At 36.3% G+C, this 21240-nt stretch overlaps 1 protein-coding gene and 1 pseudogene across 1 annotated transcript; one reads left to right on the forward strand and one right to left on the reverse strand.

The window, feature by feature from the left end:
* Positions 1 to 4216: 4216 nt before the first annotated feature.
* Positions 4217 to 5406, reverse strand: LOC112832877 (olfactory receptor 11H12-like). The gene is given in 3 exon segments (XM_073889744.1): positions 4217 to 4943; positions 5124 to 5232; positions 5235 to 5406. Coding segments are annotated over 3 exon segments (981 nt in total). The 5' UTR covers positions 5380 to 5406.
* Positions 5407 to 18130: 12724 nt separating this feature from the next.
* LOC112832879 (olfactory receptor 4Q3-like) lies at positions 18131 to 19080 on the forward strand (annotated as a pseudogene).
* Positions 19081 to 21240: the final 2160 nt, after the last annotated feature.

Consider the following 21240-nt stretch of genomic DNA (forward strand, 5'->3'; position numbering starts at 1 on the left):
AGGAAATTTGTTTTGATGGAATTACCTGAGCCATCACTTAGTCCACAAATGACAGTTCCTCATTTGGCCAGTTAAATTGTGGCAAGCTTATACCCAAATGTTTCCCTTAATCTCTGCCTAGCCCCTGCCTAGCTTGAGGCCTCTGGCTTCCCCTAGAGAGGGCCAGCATCTCTATGTAGGGGAGATTCTCTGTTTTTGCTTTCTTCCTTATCAGTTTCCACTACTTGATCTGTCTTGTCCACAAAGCTTACCTGGTACTGGGGTAGCACTTAATTTACTTTTGAGTTGAAATTTCTCAGGAAGAGTTCTTTCTCATCTCCTACAACAAGGATATAAAAGCCTTTCTTCTGTGATTCTTTCCTCCACAATACCCTATGCCCTCTCTCACACATAGGTGGGATGCCCTGTTAAATTAAAGTTGGGAAGAGCTAGGGCAAAGAGGAGAGTGCTTTGTTAACTTTGTAACTTCTCCTAAATCTGCATGACTTTTTCTCTTTTTACCCTCTTATCAATTTTTTCTACTTCACGATTTCCTCTTTTCTAGTCTGGTTTGGAGATTTCAGATCTCACTACTTTTGTATCATATCCTTCTGACACTTGAAAGAATAAGACTCTTCTCCATTTCTCAGGTGAGTTTTCTTTCTTCTTTGCAATAAGAACAACCCACTAGCTCCACCATTTCTATGTCTTTCCTCTCCATCTTCCTAGTAGTCTTAATATTAAGCTCCTTTGTAGCAGCAAGATTGAAAAAGAGCCCATAATCTTACCATAGGGAATTTGACCTTCAAACCAAGGTTGGGGGTATAGAGGAGAAAGAAGAAGAAAGAGAATGGTAGATAATTATCTGAATGGTAAGATCTTTTCCAGAGGATATGAGCCATTAACAAACTTCATGGAAGGAAATCATGAAATCAGAGCCAGGACTGAGTTTGGGTAATTTAGTACTCAAAAGATAGAAGGTTCCCCACACTCTGATTCATATCATGCCTGACTTGATTGAAACTCTTTTTGAAAAATTTTTGCCTGTTTTTGGAGTAGCAATTACATAAATTTGATTATGAAGATACTAAAATATTTTTTCATCATTCCAATCATTCATTTTTCTTAAGCATAGACAAGTTATCCTTTCTTGCTTACTTTTTAAAACCTTAAACCAGAGCTAATGATAATACCTTCCTCACAGAATGGCTGTGATAATCAGAATAGAATCTTATACATAGTATGTCTGCAATTGATTTCAGTTAATATTTTTTACTTGGAAAGCTCTTTATCACTTACAAAACACTTTGACATACTCTCAATTCATCCTCACAAATACTGTGACAGAGTTAGGGTAGACATTCTCATACTCATTTCATAGATGAGACCCAATGAAATCAAGTATGTTGTCCAAGGTCACATGAGTAAGTGAAGGAACCATTTCTGTTGACTTCAATATTGGCAAGAATCCTGCTGTGCCAATACCTTCTCTCCTGGAAACTATGGCTATGTTCTATGTAACTACCTTCAGAACTGCATGGCAATGCAGGCCAAAAGGCTGGATTTATCTAATAAATGAATACTGTAGAGGTATGCATGTAGGAAATATGCTTATAGGAATTTCTTTTCGATTAAGACAAGAAGGGGCACCTGGGTGGCTCGGGCGATTAAGTGTCTGCCTTTGGCTCAGGTCATGATCCCAGGGTCCTGGGACTGAGCCCCACATTGGGCTCCCTGCTCAGTGGGGAGTCTGCTTCTCCCTCTGCCTTTAGCTCCTCCTGCTTGTGTTCCCTCTCTCTCTCTCTGTCAAATAAGTAAATAAAATCTTTTAAAAAATTAAGACAATAACTACATACATGAAGATTTATGTAATAAATATTTGAAACTCAAGATCTATCCAGGAATCCAGAATTGTTGTATATATTAGACTTAGATTCAGCTGTGTATAACAGAAACCCAAGTAACAGCAACCTATACAAGGTAAAGATTTGGGTTTTTTCTCCCTCACATATGCACTTCTAGAGATAGATAGTCCATGGCAGTCCAGAGGTAGGCAGTTCCAAGATAACATCAGGGACTCAAGTTTTCCTGGCTTTTGATGAATCCTTCTTAGTATATATTTTCATCCTCAAAGTCACCTTATTATCTTAAAATAGCAGCTGGAGCTGCAGACAGCAGGAAGAAAGCCAGTCTATATTTCACTTACATTTTTGATTGAACAGAAGTGTGCCACACAATTACCGCTATATAAAGGAGGCTACCTTTGATTTTTCAAACTGAGTACATTGCCACCAGAATAGAATTGAGATTGTATTAAGAAGGAAGATAAGAAAAATGGATAGTATGTATGCAGGTAACACACTCTACCATTGCATATATTGAGCATAAAATAAGAAAATGAATACAGTGATGGAAATTAAGAACTAGACCCTTTTCTCAGTGATACCACTTTAGGAGGTTGATAAGCAAATATTTATATCCAAATAAACAACAAGAGAGACTGATTTAGTGGCTATAAAATCCTTGAAAGACAAAAACAAAGAATAAGAACAAAAAAAATGAAGCACTACAACCCTAAGATTTTAGTCAAAACTCATGAATATGTATGGAAAAATTAAATATAAATTTGTTTCCCAAACTTCAACAAAACACCTCATGTAGCACTTAAGAAAAATGAATGATTGGGATGATGAAAATATATTTTAATATCTTAATAATCAAATTTATGTAATTATTACTTTAAAAACAGGCAAAAAATTCAAAAAGTTTCAGTCAAGTCAAGCATGATTTGAATCAGAGTGTGTCCATTTCAAAAATCACAAGTGCAGTCTTATATTTTGAACTGAGTAATCCATTTCTCTCCCAGGAAATTGTTCTAAGATAAAAACCCCAGAGGGAAAATTGATACATGCATATAGGAGTCTTACATCCTGGACTTTCCGGGGGCAGTTTTAGATTAGATAATGAGTCCTAATCTAGTTTGCAAAGCATCATCATGACAAATCTTTATGAAGATTTAATTGAGATATTAATTTTTGCAATAGAAGAATGGAAATTACTGTATAACAAAAGGATTGGTGGTGGGTGGAAGGGGGTCTGAATCCCTGGATAACAATTCTAAGTGATAATTATTTTTGAATCGTGGCATGCATTTTTGTCCTAATCCCCCTTCTGGAAATTCCCTTTCTTATATCCTGCAAAAGTAAATTTTCAAGCTACTTGAAGGACAATCCTCCTTCTAGGAAAATGTTGATCTCACCACATAAAAATTTACAATCCATGCCATTTTGGTTGAATAGAATATTAAAGTTCCTAAAAAGCAATGGTTATAAAAACTTGGTATACTATAGGAACAAGTTTGATATTAAATAAATGTACATATAAATGAAAATGTAAAGTGTATTGTATCACTGTAAGGTGATGGAATTCTGGATGCTTTCCTTCCTTAAAAATTTTCCTTACTGTTATTTTAATAATGTGGCAGCAACAAATAACAATGAACTATCACTTATTTTTTTGAACTTAAGTAATTTATTACAAAGTAGATAATTTCCCTCTCCAGTTTTTAGGAGGAGATATTCTATTATTTAAAACCCAATTAATTGACCAATTAAGCTTTTGGTGAACCTTTGTTTAGGTAAAAATATTGACACTCAGAATACTGTATTTCTGAATATTTTGATTGATGTTGTTAGAATTAGAATCTGCCCCTTAAGGAGATTGGAAAGGGGTAATGTATAAGGAAAACAAACAATATATGTCTGAATGTCATTAGGCTAGCATAACATTATGGTCCCATAGAAATTTTGGATAATTGCTTTAAGGGTTTATTTAGCAGGGGTGACCAGATCAACAAAATAATACAGTCAAATATGAAAAGAACCACAAACAGAAAAAAAATACACTTTTATTTACAAACAACTAAACAAACAAAATTATATAATTTAACTGATCCCAGAACTGTTAATCTAAATTATCAAACAGAACACAGAAATTTTTATCACAGAAGAACCATATGAACTATCCAGAAAACACCCAGATATGTACATTCCCTAGTTTATGTACACTCTAAGTGCCAAAGAAGAACCCAGTACTTCATCTATCTATATAATCTGGCCACTTTATGATTATAAGTGGCCCCATAGATGTTTAATTTCATAAGCTGATATAGTTAATATCACTAGACTTATATTTGAAGATTTGAATAACTATATAATCCTGACTGCTTTTTGTGATACTATACTGACCTGATAATGGGGGGATCATCTAGTATATCTTGGATTATGCTGAGATGCCCCAGAACTTTCCTCAGAGCTGCTTTTGTCTCCTTATTCCGAAGGCTATAGATGAGGGGGTTGAAGAGTTGAGTTACCATAGCATAGAACAAAGTTGCAACTTTCTGTATACCAGGAGAATGCCCAAGTCCTGGGCTCACATACATGACCATCAGAGAGCCATAGAATAGTGATACCACAGCCAAATGAGACCCACAGGTTGAGAAGGCTTTATGTCTCCCAGTGGCTGAAGGCATACACAACACAGCTAATAGGACAAGTATATAGGACCCAAGGATAAAAAGGAGGTTACCAAAGATAACTAATGAGCTTAGAGTATAGCAAAGCTGTTGGGTTGTTGGAGCAGAGGCACATGCCAATGCAAACAGCGGCCCTGGGTCACACACAACATGGTCAACAATGTTTGGACCACAGAAGGGCATCTGAGAGATGAATACAATGGGGATCAGGAACCACAGAAATCCACAAACCCAGCAGATAATGACCAGTTTGGTACAGAAATGCCCAGTCATGGTATTAGGGAAGTGCAAGGGATGGCAAATAGCAAGGTACTGATCAAAGGCCATGACGGCCAAGAGGAAACATTCAGATGTTCCCAAAGAGAAAAAGAAATAAAATTGGAGGAAACATCCAATAAAGGAGATGGTCTTTTTATCTGAGAGAAAATTTTTTATTTATTTATTTATTTATTTATTCATGAGACAGAGAGAGGCAGAGGGAGAAGCAGGCTCCCAAGGAGTAGGGAGCCTGATGCGGGACTCGATCCCAGGACCCCGGGATCATGACCTGAGCCGAAGGCAGACGCTTAACCATCTGAGCCACCCAGGCGCCCTATCTGAGAGGAAATTGACCAACATCTTGGGGACTGTAGAAGAGACATACCAGATCTCTAGAAAGGAGAAATTCTCCAGGAATATGTACATGGGAATGAGGAGTCGCCATTCACACCACAGAGCACAATGGCCCCATTCCCTGTTACAGTCAAAACATACGTTGTAGTGAAGAGTGAGAAAAGGAGTATCTGAATCTTCCACTCACAAGAAAAGCCTAGGAGTATAAATTCTCTTACAGAAGCAAATCTGGAATATGACTCAGAGGCATTCATTGGGTCAGTAAACTGCAAGGTCAAGAGACATATTGTTATCAGTTAGGACTGGTTTTAAATGTGCTCCTTTTTCAGAATGAAGAGAAGACAATGAACATGGGGTCATTTTTCAAAAGAATCATCAGGTAGGAAGAGAATGTAGTCTACTTGTTTTGGTTATGTACTCTGAGTTTTGGGCATAGTAGGTAGCTGGCTGCACAGAAACAAACTTTGCCTGCTTCTGAATCTCTTCCTCATTATGGTACCATGATAGAACTGGTAAAGTTACACTCTTTTTTTTTTTTTCTTTTAGAGAGAGAGAGAGGTGTAGGGGAGGAGCAGAGGGAGAGAGAGAATCTTAAGCAGGCTCCATGCCCAGCATGGAGCCCAAGGCAGGGCTAGATCTCACGACCCTGAGATCATGACCTGAGCTGAAATCAAGAGTCAGACACTTAACCAACTGAGCCACCCAGGCACCCCAAGTTAAACTCATTTTGTAAAGCATATTATTTTGGAGCAGGGATGATGTACGATAGTTTCTGGATAGCATATAACACAAAGTTAACTCTTAATACATGTACTGGTTTCTTATCCTAAACCCATCTTATAGGGCAATAGACTCAGTAAAGGTTTTAATTTTACTATTTACATCTCAGTTAAATATATTGCTTAACATATAATTTAAATATGAAAAATAAATGGACATATTGTATAGCAAGTTGGCAGTAATTTTAAAGCCAATATGCCTCATTTTTATTGCTATTGCTGTTAGCTTAAGCATCATGGAAATATTATACCATAATGTTACTTACCAGCACTGACTTTTAATATTGCAGTGTTGCAGTGTTTTCTGTTGGAAGCAGTGGCTTTAAGTTTTCATTTAATCTTTTACCTGTAACAGTTTGCAAAATAACAGCTACGTATGGGAATTTATTTTTTGAAGATTTTTTCCCCTCATAAAATTTGGCATTGATTTTTTTTATATGCTTGTTTAAGTTAAAAATTTGCAGCAGAAGACAGAAGCCAAATATTTTGTTTTTGTTTTTGTTATAAGTAAATGTACTTTATCCTACATTCTCATGGAAAAGATGTCAGGGATCTGAGTTCCCTGAAGTGTGTGTGTGTGTGTGTGTGTGTGTGTGTGTGTGTGTGTGCGTGTGTGTGTGTGTGTGTGTGGCAATATGCGGGGATGTGAGTTCTGAAAGTTGTGAGGGCTTACATTTGGGGCACAAACAAAATTTTCAAAAGCAATTTTTCTTCCAACCTATTGTCCACACCAGTGCTTGGAAAAGGCTTTTAGAATGATTTGTGGAAGCTGTCTTTGTGCTTCTTTTAGTAGTATGTATATATTTTTTAAATGTTTCAAACCAGGAGCATTAATAAATCAACATTAAGAAATTCTGGAATGAAAGGGATTGACACAGAGGTATTATGAACTTCTATAGTGCTCAGAAGGTAAAGATATCATTGTTTTGATATCTACCAAATCTCTACAGGACCTGTTTGATGAACCATATACTTTTTTGTCCACATGGATAAAGAGTTTTATTGCTTTACAAAAATTAAGAATGCACTTTCTTCATCACATGTTCTTCTGGGACTTGGCCTCTATAGCATTAGGAAAGTTCTCCTCCTCTAAACCAATGGATCTTTAAAAAGTTAATGATTGCATGTTCTCTGAGGAATTAGTAAAGCATGATAACTTCTCTGAGGCACCATTATTTACAAAGTTTGCTTGTCTGGAATATGGATCCAAAAAGTTTCCAGAAGACACAATTTGAAGAACAATAAAGCACAATGTGTCACCAAAAATTTTGAAGTTCAGGAACACTTCTTTTTTTTAATTTTTTAATTTAATTTTTGGGTAGTTAACATATATTGGTTTCCAGAGTAGAATTCAGTGGTTCATCACTTATATACAACACCCAGTGCTCATCATAAGTGTCCTCCTTAATATCCATCACCCATCTGGCCCATTCCCCACCCACCTTCCTCCATCAACTCTGTTTTCTATCATTGAGTCTCCTACAGCTTTTTCCCTTCTCTCCTTTTGTTCTTTTCCCCCTTCCCATATGTTAATCTGTTTTCTTTCTAAAATGCCACATATGAGTGAAATCATATGGTATTTGTCCTTCTATGACTTATTTCATTTAACATAATACACATAATATACATCTAGCCCCAACCATATCATTACAAATGGCAAGATTTCATTCTTTTTGATGGTTGAGTAATATTCCATTGTGTATATATACACCACCTCTTCCTTATCCATTCATCAATCGATGGACATTTGGGCTCTCTCTGTAGTTTGACTATTGTTGATAATGCTGCTATAAACATCAGGGTGTGTGTATCCCTTCAAATCTTTATTTGTGTATCCTTTGGGTAAATACCTAGTATTGGAATTGCTGGATCATTTGGTAGTTCTATTTTCAACATTTTGAGGAACCTCCATACTGTTCTCCAGAATGGCTGCACCAGTTTGCATTCCCACTAACAATGCAAGAAGGTTCCTCTTTTTTGCATCGTCACCAACACTTGTAGTGTCTGTACATATGTTGGAGGATACAGAAGTAAAATACAGCAAGCCTAAATGAGGAAAATGTTGAGGTACAGAGCACTGTAGGATATTGACAATAAAAATTTGTAGAAGTTAGAAGTAGATTTTTGAAGGACAGCAAGACAGAATTCTTTAGATATGAGAGAAAAGAGCAGGAAGTGCCAGTATTCAAGTTAATTGACTTAAATACTACAGAGGAACATGTGGCTTCCCAATTAATATGACACAAGTATTTAATTTCATTGATTAGTGTCCCATTTTTACCTTAATTTATGTAGTATGGCTAAACCACCTAAGTGAGAATGAATGCTCATACCACATAGTTTAAAATGATTGAGAACATCAAGAATCTATGCCACAGGATAGATTCACTTTGAAAGACTAAGGGGGAAAATAGTATTTAGACCTTTATTACCTCTTAGTCATATTACTTCAGGACTTAGGAACTCCTAAAACATAGTCTTTATCTTATTACTTGCTCAAAAACCATCAATGGTTTTATTATTCAGAAATTTCCAAGTTCTCCGTAAATTGGTTTCAGATTGCTTTTCTTGTTTAACTTTCCTTACTCCCATTTATAGAAAAATTGGACAGCATTTCATTCTCTGGATAGCTTTCAGTTTCCCATATTCATTTCTTTGTCGTCTCTTTGTCTATTTAGAATACTTATTATCTCCGTCTACACCTGCAAAAACCCCATCTATCCTTCAAGGTCTATTTCAAATGACATTTTTTCCATAATGTGTATTCTTATGCTCCTAACCAGAGCAACTTTTCCATTTCTGATTTTTTTAAAAAGATTTTATTTATTTATTTGACAGAGAGAGAGAGAGTGAGAGAGGGAACACAAAGAGGGGGAGTGGGAGAGGGAGAAGCAGGCTCCCTGTGGAGCAGGGAGCCCGCTGCGGGGCTCGATCCCTGGGATCATGACCTGAGCCGAAGGCAGATGCTTAATGACTGAGCCACCCAGGTGCCCTTCATCTCTGAATTTTTATTTAACCATCTTTATATTTTTCTTAAGACCCTTGTCATAAGCTGCTTTATGTTATACTTATTTGCGTACTTACCTGTTCTCTCCTTCCAGATTGTGAAGTCTTTGAAAGCAGAGAACAGATATTAATCAACTTTGAATTAATCAAGCTGATAAAAATACATTGCATTTCTGGTCCTCATTAAATATTTGTTGAATAAATGACATTTTAAAAATTATATGAGCTTTATTATTTGTAAAAACAACACCTGGTACACCAAAATAAATAAAGACAACTACAAGGTGCATGACTGTATTTTGCTATATTTGCAGACACTAAAGAACTTCAGAAGAAGGGAGAAATTTATAGAGGTTAAAACTCAGTGTGAGAGACATCTTAGCAAGCTCACTGAAGAGAGGGCTTGAGATGTAATGTAGAATAGTGCTACTCAGTGTGTGGTCAGTGCACCAATGCAGTCCTCATTATGTTGTTATCTATAAAACTATCAACTGTAAAAAATTGGAAAAAAAGCTGGGCTTCACTTCAGTTAGTTTCAGAAGCACTGACTTAGAGGACAAGTAGAATTTATTTTATTTATTTTATTTTTATTTTTTACATTGCCTGTCTTTTAAAAAATTTATTTATTTTTATTTTGACTATAATTGACACAGTGTTACATTAGTTTCAGGTGTACAACTTAGTGATTTGACCAGTTTATACATTATACTATGCTTACCAAATGTATACTACCATGTACATTACTACTACAATATTATTGACTGTATTCCTTATGCTTTGCTTTTTATTCCCCTGACTTAGTCATTCCATAATTGGAGGCCTGTATCTCTCACTCCCCTTCACCTGTTTTGCCCAATCCCCTACCCCCTTCCCTTCTGGCAACCACTAGTTCTCTTTATTTATAGGTCTGACTTGGCTTTTTGTTTGTTTATCCATTTTTTAAGATTCCATTTATGAGTGGAATCATATAGTGTTTGTCTTTCTCAGTCTGACTTATTTCACTCAGCATTATACCCTCTAGGTCTATCCTTGTTGTCTCACATGGCATGAGCTCATCCTTTTTTGTGGCTGTGTAATATTTCATGGTGTGTGTGTATACACCACATTTTCCTTATCCATTCATGTATTGATGAACACTTAGGTTGCTTTCATATCTTGGTTATTGTAAATAATGCTGCATTTAACATAGGGATGCATATATCTTTTTGAGTTGTGTTTTTGTTTTTCCTGGGTAAGTACCCAATAGAGGAATTATTAGATCATATGGTATCTCTATTTTTAATTTTCTGAGGAACCTCCATACTGTTTTCCACAGTGACTGTACCAATTTATATTACAACTAAGGGTTGCTTTTTCTCCATATCTTTGCCAACACTTGTTTCTTGTTTTTTTTGATTTTAGCCATCCTAACAAGTATGAAGTGATATCTCATTGTGGTTTTGATTTGCATTTCTCTGATAATTACTGATATTGAGCATCATTTCATGTGTCTATTGGCTGTCTGTATATCTTCTTTGGAAAAAATGTCTATTCAGGTCCTCTGCTTATTTTTTAATTGGGTTCATTTTTTTGATGTTGAGTTATATATGGTCTTTGTATATTTCAGATATTAACACCTTATTGGATGTATCATTTGCAAATATCTTCTTCCATCCAATAGGTTGTCTTTTTCTTTTGCTGATTGTTTTCTTCACTGTGCAAAAGATTTTTATTTTGGTTTAGTCCCAATAGCTTATTTTTGCTTTTATCCCCTTGACTTAGGAGACTTTAGTCTGACCTGGCCAATGTCAGCGAAATTACTGCCTATATTCTCTTCTAGGAGTTTTATAGTTTCAGGTTTCACATTTAAGTCTTTAATCCATTTTGAGTTTATTTTCATGTATGGTGTAAGAAAGTATTCCAGTTTCATTCTTTTGCATGTAGCTGTCCAGTTTTCCCAGAACCATTTATTGAGGAGACTGCTTTTTCCTTTTCCTTATTGTATATTCTTCCCTCTTTTGTTGTAGATGAACTGACCATTTAAATGTGAGTTTATTTCTGGGCTCTCTATCCATTCCATTGATCTATGTATCTATTTTTGTGCCAGTACCATGTTGTTTTGATTAGCCACTTTCTAGTATATCTTAAAATCTGGAATTGTGATACCTTTATTTTTTCTCAAGATTGCTTTGGCTATTTGGGGTCTTCTGTGGTTCCATACAAATTTTCATATTATTCTACTTTTGTGAAAAAATGCTTTTGGTATTTTTATAGGGGTTGCATTGAATCTGTAGATTGTTGTGGGTAGTATGGCCATTTTGATGATGTTAATTCTTCCAATCCATGAGCATGGAATATCTCTCCATTTGTTTGTGTTGTCTTGAATTTCTTTCATCAGGGTTTTATAGTTTTCAGAGTACAGGTCTTTCACTTCTTTGGTTAAGTTTATTCTGAGGTATTTCATTCTTTTTGGTACAATTATAAATGGTGTGATTTTTAAAAATTTCTCTTTCTGTGACTTCATTGTTAGTGATAGAAATGTTATCAATTTTAAGTATTAATTTTGTATTCTCCTACTTTGCTGAAATTGTTTATTATTTCTAGTAGGTTTTTTGGTGGAGTCTTTAGGATTTTCTATGTGTAGTATCATGTCATCTGCAAATAGTGACAGTTTAACTTCTTTATCAGTATGGATGCCCTCTCTCTCTTTCTTCCCTCCCTTCCTCCCTTTCTTTCTTTCTTCCTTTCCTCCTTTCCTCCCTCCCTCCTTCCCTTCCTTCTTTCCTTCCTTCCCTTCCTTCCTTCTCTCTCTCTCTTTCTTTCATCTGATTGTTGTGGCTAGGCCTTCCTGTACTTTGTTGAGTAAAAAGGGTAAGTGTGGACATCCTTGTCTTGTTCCTGACCTTAGAGGGAAAGCTCTCGGTTTTTCACCATTGAGTATGATGTTAGCTGTGGGTTTTTCATATATGGTCTTTATTATGTTGAGGTATGTTACCTCTGCTCTATTTTGTTGAGAGTTTTTATCATGAATGGATGTTGAATCTTGTCAAATGCTTGGTCTGCATCTATTGAGATTATCATATGACTTTTAAACTTCATTTTGTTAATGTGGTGTATGACGAGTGATTTGTGAATATTGAACCATCTTGCATCCTGGGAATAAATCTCACCTGATTGTGGTGAAGATATTTTTAATCTATTGTTACATGTGGTTTGTTAATATTTTGTTGATGATTTTTGCATCTTTGTTCATCAGAGATCCTGGCCTGTAGTTTTCTGTTTTTTTGTAATGTCTTTGGTTTCAGTATCAGGCTAATGGTGGCCTCGTAGAATGTATTTGAAAAGTTTCCTTCTATTTTTTGGAATAGTTGGAGAAGAATAGGTATCAATTCTTCTTTAAATGTCTGGTAGAATTCACCTGTGACTGCATCTGGTCCTGGACTTTTATTTTTTGGTAGTTTTTTGATTACCAATTCAATTTTGTTACTTGTAATTGGTCTGTTTAGATTTTCTATTTCTTCCTAGTTCAGTTCTGGGAGGTTATGTTTCTAGGAATTTGTCCATTTCTTCTAGGTTGTTCAGTTTGTTGGCATATAATCTTTCATAGAATTCTCTTATAGTCCTTTGTATTTCTATGGTGTCAGTTACTTCTCTCTTATTTCTGATTTTATTTATTTGGATCCTTTCTCTTTTTCTTAATGAGCCTGGCTAAGGGCTTTTCAGTTTTGTTTATCTTTTCAAAACACTAACTCTTGGTTTCATTGATTTTTTTCTTTTCTTTTTCTTTTTTTTAGTCTTTACATCATTTATTTCTGCTCTGCTCTTTATTTCCCTTCTACTCACGTTGGGCTTTGTCCTTTTTTTTTTTTTTAAAGATTTTATTTATTTGAGAGAGAGAGAGAGACTGAGTGTGAGCACAAGCAGGGGAAGCTGCAGCAGGAGGGAGAAGCAGGCTCCCTGCTGAGCAGGGAGCTGGATGCGGGGCTCAATCCCAGGACCCTGGGATCATGACCTGAGCTGAAGGCAGACGCTTAACCAACTGAGCCACCCAGGTGCCCTGTTCTTCTTTTTTCCAGTTCCTTTAGGTATAAGGTTAAATTGTTTGAATGTTTTCTTATTTCTCGAGATAGGCCTGTATTGCTATATATTTCCCTTTTAGAACTCCTTTTGCTGTTTCAATGATTTTGGACCATTGTGTTTTTATTTTCAGTTGTCTCCATGTATTTTTTTATTTCTTCTTTTATTACTTCATTGATCCATTGGTTGTTTAGTATCATTTAGTCTCCACATGTTTGTGTTTTCCCCAGCTTTCTTCTCGTGTTTATTTCTAGTTTCAAACTATTGTGTACATAAAAGATGCATGGTATGATTTCAATCTTCTTAAATTTGTTAAGGCTTGTTTTATGTCCTAATGTGATCTATTCTGGAGAATGTTCCGGGTGCACTTGAAAAGAATATATATTCTATTCTTTTTGGTTGGAATGTTCTCTATATATCTGTTCTGTCCATCTGGTCCATGCATCATTTAAAGACATTGTTTCCTTATTTATTTTGTGTCTGGATGATCTCCCATTAATGTAAGTGGAGTGTTAAAGTCTCCTACTACTATTGTATTACCATCAATTTCTCTCTTTATGTCTGTTAATATTTGTTTTATATATTTAGGTGTCCCACTGTTGTGTTCATAAATATTTACAATATCAACAGATGAATGGATAAAGATGTGGTATCTATATACAATTGAATATTACTCAACCATTAAAAGGATGAATACTTACCATTTACATTGACATGGATGGAACTGAAGGGTATTATGCTGAGTGAAATAAGTCAATCAGAGGAAGACAATTATCAGATGGTTTCACTCATATGTGGACTATAAGAAATAGCATAGAGATCACAGGGGAAAACTGAATGGTAAGTCATCAGAGAGGGAGACAAACCATGAGAGACCCTTAACAAAAGGATACAAACAGGGTTGCTGGAGGGGAGGGGGTGGGGGATGGGGTAATTGGGTGATGGGCATTAAGGAGGGCACATGATGTGATGAGCACTGGGTGTTATATGCAACTGGTATATTATTGAACACTACATCTGAAACTAATGATGTACTATATGTTGGCTCACTGAATTTAAATAAGGAAAAAATAAGTATATTCTCTTGTTGAGTTGATCCCTTTATCATTATATAATATCTTTCTTTGTCTCTTATTACAGTCTTTGTTTTAAAGTCTATTTTGTCTCATAAATATTGCTACCCCAGCTTTTTTTTTTTTTGCCTTCATTTGAATGGCGAATTTTTTTTAAAGATTTTTTTATTATTTATTTGACAGAGAGAGACACAGCGATAGGGGGAACACAGGAAGAGGGAGTGGGAGAGAGAGAAGCAGGCTTCCCACAGAGCAGGGAGCCTGATGCTGGGCTCAGTCCCAGGACCCTGGGATCATGACCTGAGCAGAAAGCAAACGCTTAACGACTGAGCCACCCAGGCACCCTGAATGGTGAATGTTTTATCATCACTTCAATTACAGTCTATTTGCATCTTTAGGTCTGAGGTGAGTCTCTTGTAGGCAGCAAATAGGAGGGACTTGTTTTTTTCAATCCATTCCACTACTCTATTCCACCAGAGAATGAAAGAGAAAGGCAGGTTAGAGACCCAGCAAATTAACCAAGTAATGTCACTCTAAAAAATGTTTGTTTTCAAGATCCATCCCCCCAGTGCTGGCATTTTGCATCTATTCTGAGTTCCTAAAACACTAAATAGCTAGAAGACTAGCTTAAATATTAATAAGTTCTCTACCCACACCTACTGAAATTAGTTCCTTTTCTTCATTCTCTAATATGCTTTGCCTTGACTAAATCTGCCCAAACTCATAGGATCTTCCTCCCATTATTGTTGTCTGGGTATTTATGCTACAGTATTGTTGATGAGAAGACTTAAGATGAAAGCAAGAAAAACAAATAATGGTCATTTAGATTGATTTTAATTGTCCATTGTTAGTAAATGAAGAGATTATGTTCAGATGAGTTTATTTTTTTAAATATTTAAATTCAATTTAATTAACATATACCATATTAGTAGAATTCAGTAATTCATCAGTTGCATACAACACCCAGTTCTTGTTACTTGAAGTGCCCTCCTAATGCCCATCACCCAGTTACCCCATCCTCCCACCCACTTCCCCTCCAGCAACCCTCAGCTTGTTTCCCATAGCTAAGAGTCTCTTACAGTTTCCATTCCTCTCTATTTTCATCTTATTTTATTTTTCCTTCCCTTCCCCTATGTTCATGTGTTTTGTTTCTTAAATTGCATATATATGAGTGAATTCATATGGTATTTGTCTTTCTCTGATTGACTTATTTCGCTTAGCATAATACCCTCTAGTTGCATCCTCATCATTGCAAATTGCAAGATTTCATTCTTTTTGATGGCTCAGTAATATTCAGATGAGTGTGCAAATATGACTCATCTATAGAGATTGTTACAGAATTGACATGCTTAAGACCCATCATTCATCTTCTGAATTAGAATTGACAAGGTTCAGTTGGCTGAGTAATCAGAAAGGATGAATACGCAACTTTTACATCAACGTGGATGGGACTAGAGGTTATGCTAAGTGAAATAAGTCAAGCAGAGAAAGTCAATTATCATATGGTTTCACTTATTTGTGGAACATAAGGAATAGCATGGAGGACATTAGAAGGAAGGGAAAAATGAAGGGGGGGAATCAGAGGGAGAGATGAACCATGAGAGACTATGGACTCTGAGAAACAAACAGGGTTTTAGAGGGGAGGGGGAAAAGGGGATGGGTTAGCCTGGTGATGGGTATTAAGGAGGGCATGTACTGCATGGAGCACAGGGTGTTATATGAAAACAATGGATCGTGGATCACTACATCAAAAACTAACGATGTATTGTATGGTGACGAACATAACATAATAAAATTTAAAAAAATAAAAAAAAGAATTGACAAGGTTCAGGCAAGCATAATTTGTAAAAAGGTCCTATTGATTTTGATATATATTCCTAGTTGAGAATCAATGATGTATAGCAATACTTGAAGTGGAGAGGTTAATTAGGAATTTGAAGAAGACAGAGAACACATTATCTGTGAAAGGCCAACCTCTACATTAGAACAAGAAATGTATATGATCTTAGATATAATATATTAAGTAAACTATGGGTATTATGCAATAAACTATTGAAAGTAGAAATCTGATATCAAGTTCTAGTTCCTTCCCATGAAATAAGTGCCTATGATAATAATGTAATAATCTGTTTTGTTCTGGGATGCCTTTGTTCATAAAATGTTTTTACAGTGTCTTGACTATACTAGCATTCTGTATGTCCTATGTTCTTTACATAAGAGCTTGATCTCATCTAATCAAACATCTTAGATCATTGGAAAGAACACCAAAATGCCATCTCCATATGAAAATTCACAATCCTTTGTATATCCAAAGAAGATTAGAAAATTTCCATTGTATCAGAGCTCAAGTAGGACTCTACATATGACAGCAAATGGTTTCCTGTCTTTTTTACTTTGTTTTTCTTTTCCAAATGATTCTAGAGAGTGAGGTAGTTTCTTCTATTATTTATCAGATTGTAGAATTAGATGTACCTGGGCACCTGACTCTATAGGCAGGTGAAGAGGATGGTCACATGTGTGATGTTACCAAGACACCCAAAAGTTCCTTGGGCCCCAAATCTCTCTCTTGCTTGCTTATCTTGAAATACTGTATAAAGTGAATTTTTTTTGCTCTTGAGAATTTTTCTTTTGGAATGTCTGAATAACAATCACATAACTTTCCCTGACTGATTTGAGAGAGCCAAGTGCAATATGGTATAGGTAACTGGGACTGAGGACAGAAAAATGCAAATTTTGTCTCACTCGATATTTTACCAAGAGCTAGTTCTAGATTGAAAATATACTAATCTAGACAGAGAAACATCTGCTAATTCTTCACTGCTTCAAGGGAAGGAATGTGACAACATTGTTTGATTTTTTATTTGTAATCTGAGATATTCTCACCCAATATTGGGAATGAATATAAATGTAGAGCAGGAGAAAATGGATGAAACAGTATCTTAGTGTAAACTTTACTTCTTTTAAGTGTACCTATGATTGTTGAAAAGTCCAAAAGCTGCACAATTCTAATTTCCAATATTATCCTCTCCTACAAAATAGGAGAGGATATAACGCATATAACGCCCAGTGCTCATTACATCAAGTGCCCTCCTTAATGACCATCACCCAGTTACCCCATCCCCCATCCCTCCCCTCCAGCAACCTTCAGTTCATTCCCTAGAGTTCAGTGTCTCTTAGGCTTGCCTCACTCTCTATTTTCATCTTATTTTATTTTTCCTTCCCTTTCTCTCTGTTCATCTATTTTGTTTCTTAAATTCCACGTATGAGTGATTTTTTAATGTAAATGTATTTTGTTCATAGATTACATTTGATTCTTGAAACAACCTTGGAAAATATTATTATCTCCATATTAGATTGAATAAACAAAGAATAAAACTCAGGTTTGATAGCTTGCCTGAGGTCAGTGCAGTGGTGTAATGATTTTCATGTTCTCATCACCTCATGCCCAGTTCATTGTCTCCTTCCCTCCCTAGTTTGCTGTAAAAGCAACTTAAAAGCATTATAGGAGAGGGCTCCTGGGTGGCTCAGTCATTAAGCATCTGCCTTAGGCTCAGGTCATGATCCCAGAGTCCTGGGATCCAGTCCTGCATCGGGCTCCCTGCTCCGCGGGAAGCCTGTTTCTCCTTCTCCCACTCCACCTGTTTGTGTTCCTGCTCTTGCTATCTCTCTCTGTCAAATAAATACATAAAATCTAAAAAAAAAATGCATTTTAGGAATGAAGAGTTGGAAGCTATGCAAAATATTCCTCATTCTATTATACAGGAATGTATATTTCCTACCTCACAGAACTTAATTAAGTTTTTCATCTTGGATAATGATTCTATAAACATATTAACTCAAAATCTTTTAACATATGAGTTAAATACATAAATAAATATTTTATTTTATTTTTTAATTTTATTATTATTTTGCCTTTTGTCTTAGTTGAATCTTTCTTGTTCCAATTTGATTATTTTTTCTCTAGGTCACTTGGTATTCTTGATTTGATGAAAAAAAGAAATGATTCCAAGGTGACAGAATTTGTTCTTCTGGGACTATCATCCTCCTGGTAGCTACAACTGTTTCTCTTCTTAATATATTTGTTATTTTACATGACTGTTGTTCTGGGAAACCTCTTGATAATGGTAACAGTGGGAGCTGATGCCCACCTGATCCAGTCTCCTCTGCACTATTTTTTGGGCCATCTATCCTTCATTAACCTATGCCTGACCTGTATTACCATGCCTAAGATGTTAGGAGATTTTCTACAGCAGGGGAAGATCATCTCTTTTTCAGGATGCTTGGCCCCGATCTCCTATTAATTAATTAATTAATTATATTTATTTATTTATATTTATTTTTTATTTTTGGCCCCGATCTACTTCTTGCACTTTCTGGGAGCCAGTGAGATGTTTCTGCTGACAGTCATGGCCTATGATAGATATGTTGCCATATGTCATCCTTTGCACTACCTGTCAGTCATGAACCACCAGCTGCACTTTCAGTTGGTTTTTGCCTGTTGGTGTGGGGGTTTCATCCACTCCATCACACAGGTCACACTGGTGATTCAGCTGCCCTTCTGTGGCCCCAATCAACTGGACAACTTCTGTGATATCCCACAGGTCATCAAGCTAGTGTGCATGGACACATATGTGGTAGAGGTGCTGATGGTCTCAGTGGTCTGCTATCTCTCGTCTGCTTCTTGGTCTTGCTATTCTCTTATGCCATCATCCTGATCACCCTGAGAACTCACTTCCACCAGGGCCAGAGCAAGGCACTCTCTACCTGTGCCTCCCACCTAACAGTGGTCAGCCTGATCTTTGTGCCCTGTGTATTCATCTACCTGAGGTCTTTCTGCAGTTTCTCTGTGGATAAGGTGTTTTCCATCTTTTACACAGTGGTCACACCTATGTTGAACCCCTTCATCTACACACTCAGAAATGTTGAAATGAAGACAGCCATGAAGAAGCTGAGAAAAAAGCATGTGGCATCCTTCTGCCATATTAAAGGATGCACAGGAAGAGGTGATTTAGAGAGCATAACTTTCTTGGGACATTCTTAACTCATCCTGTACATGGGTATATGCATGAAACCAATTTGATGGCTTTGGCATAAAAGCCCACATCAAAATTATAATGTATTGCTGTTGATTGCTATTGAGGCATAGTGGCTTTGTTGGGTGTTAAATATTAAGCAGGGAAGTCAGGATGTTTATTGGCCCAGGATTGAGTAGTAGGTTCAAGAGGACACCTTGAAAGATCAACTCTTCTATCCTTTGTCTATAACTAGTTTTCATTTACTTATGTCATTCCACTTTTAAATTCTCTTCAAATGAAAGAAGGTATCCCATTGTCTTTTTTGTCCTGCTCTTCTGGGTGTAACAACTCCTAGGTCAGGAGGTTCCTTCTGATGTCCATCAGAGTCCCTTCTGAAGCAGTGTGACTCCATTTTGTCCTGTCTCAAAGAAAGTCTGAAAACAGCACTAACCACCCTATACCTATTAATGTTCACCTATGGACTGTGTTATATATTGTGCCAAATTTTAGAAATGCACTTGAATTCAATTCAGGTAAGTGACCAGGGCTCTTAGTGAAGTTTACATGTGAAGGCAAGGAAGCCTGGGAATGCCAGGTGCTGGAAACTCCCAGTGTCCTGCCCTGGAGGCTTCTTTAGAAGAGGCATCACATTCTCCTTGAGTTTCTTTAAGTGGAGTTACAGCAGGGGCAAGTGTATAAGCTGGCAATAATATTAAGCTCTGAACTGTAAGGGAAAAAAAGAAATGAACCGTGGTTTAAAGTACTCATGGTTATTACCTCCAAGTCTCAAAGGTAGTTTTAGAAGTAGGTAATATTATTTAATTTCACTTTTACAAATGAACTCAGATTTCTTTTTTTTTAAAGGATTTATTTATTTATCTTAGAGGGAGAAAGACAGTGCAAGGGGGGAGGGGCAGAAGGAGAGAAAGAGCATCTCAGGCAAACTCCTTGCCTAGCGTGGAGCCTAATGTAGTGTTCAACCCCACAACCCTGAGACCATGACCTCAGCTCAAATCAAGAGTCTGACGGTCAGCCACCTGAGCCACCCAGTTGTCCTGAAGTCAGATTTCTTAAGTGACTTTTACAAGATCACTCAGGAAAAACATGATCACACAAGAAAGCTAGGAATTTTGGATAATTAAGATTAAGCTAATATTTTTCTTTCCAGAAAGTCTTTGCCTCAATTAGATGGACTAATTGCATATTTTCTACTATATCTATAGAGGATCTCCAGAGCTAGGAGATAACTAAAAACATGCACAAAAACATTTATATTTAAGGTTATCTATTTCTGACATTAGGGTCTTTGCAATTTCTTATGTCAATGGAAAGGTATTAATTCTGTTCATTAATCATATAACTACGGGCTGTTAGCAATATTTTTATATTTGCTCACTTATTTCCTAATGTTTCAATGGAGAGGCTTTTTAAATATTCACTGTGGGTTTTTCATAGATGGATTTTATGAACTTGAGGAATGTTCCCTCTATCCCTATACTCTTAAGAGTTTTAATCAGGAGAGGATGTTGTATTTTGTCAAATGCTTTTTCTGCATCAATTGAGAGGACCATATGATTCTCCTCCCTCCTCTTATTAATGTGTTCTATCACACTGATTGATTTGGTTAGCCTGGTGATGGATATTAAGAAGGGCACGTACTGCATGGAGCACTGGGTGTTATATGAAAACAATGGATCGTGGATCACCACATCAAAAACTAATGATGTATGGTGACTAACATAATAGAATTTAATAAAAAAAATAAATTACTTAGCTGAAAAACAACCCAGGAAAGAAAATATCTGAAACCATAACTTTCTTGGGACAGCAAATATTAGGATTTACTAGGTAATTGCAATACCTATGGTCATGTAAGAGCTTGGATGATTTCTTACTAAGATGAGTGTGGGGGGAGTAGCATCCCTGGCATGGCACACATTCTCCTCTTTCACTCCACGACATTTCCATAGAGGTCCTTTGCCTGTAGTGAATTTCCAGAAGAGCAGACAGGAGGACACTGTCAGCCAGAGTAGTTGTATGAGTTGACAAGATTTAAGTGGTACTGGGTGGTCAGTGAGACACATTGTAGGGACCTGAATCTCCAAGCTTTATTTATATATTAGTAGGCTGCAACATCCTTTTTTCTAATGTTCCTATTTTATAGCAACATTTAGAATCTTGGGATA

Source organism: Callorhinus ursinus, unplaced genomic scaffold (genome assembly GCF_003265705.2).
Source record: "Callorhinus ursinus isolate GAN/ISIS: 27379988/994484 unplaced genomic scaffold, GSC_fseal_2.0 scaffold116, whole genome shotgun sequence".
Taxonomy (NCBI): Eukaryota; Metazoa; Chordata; class Mammalia; order Carnivora; family Otariidae; genus Callorhinus; species Callorhinus ursinus.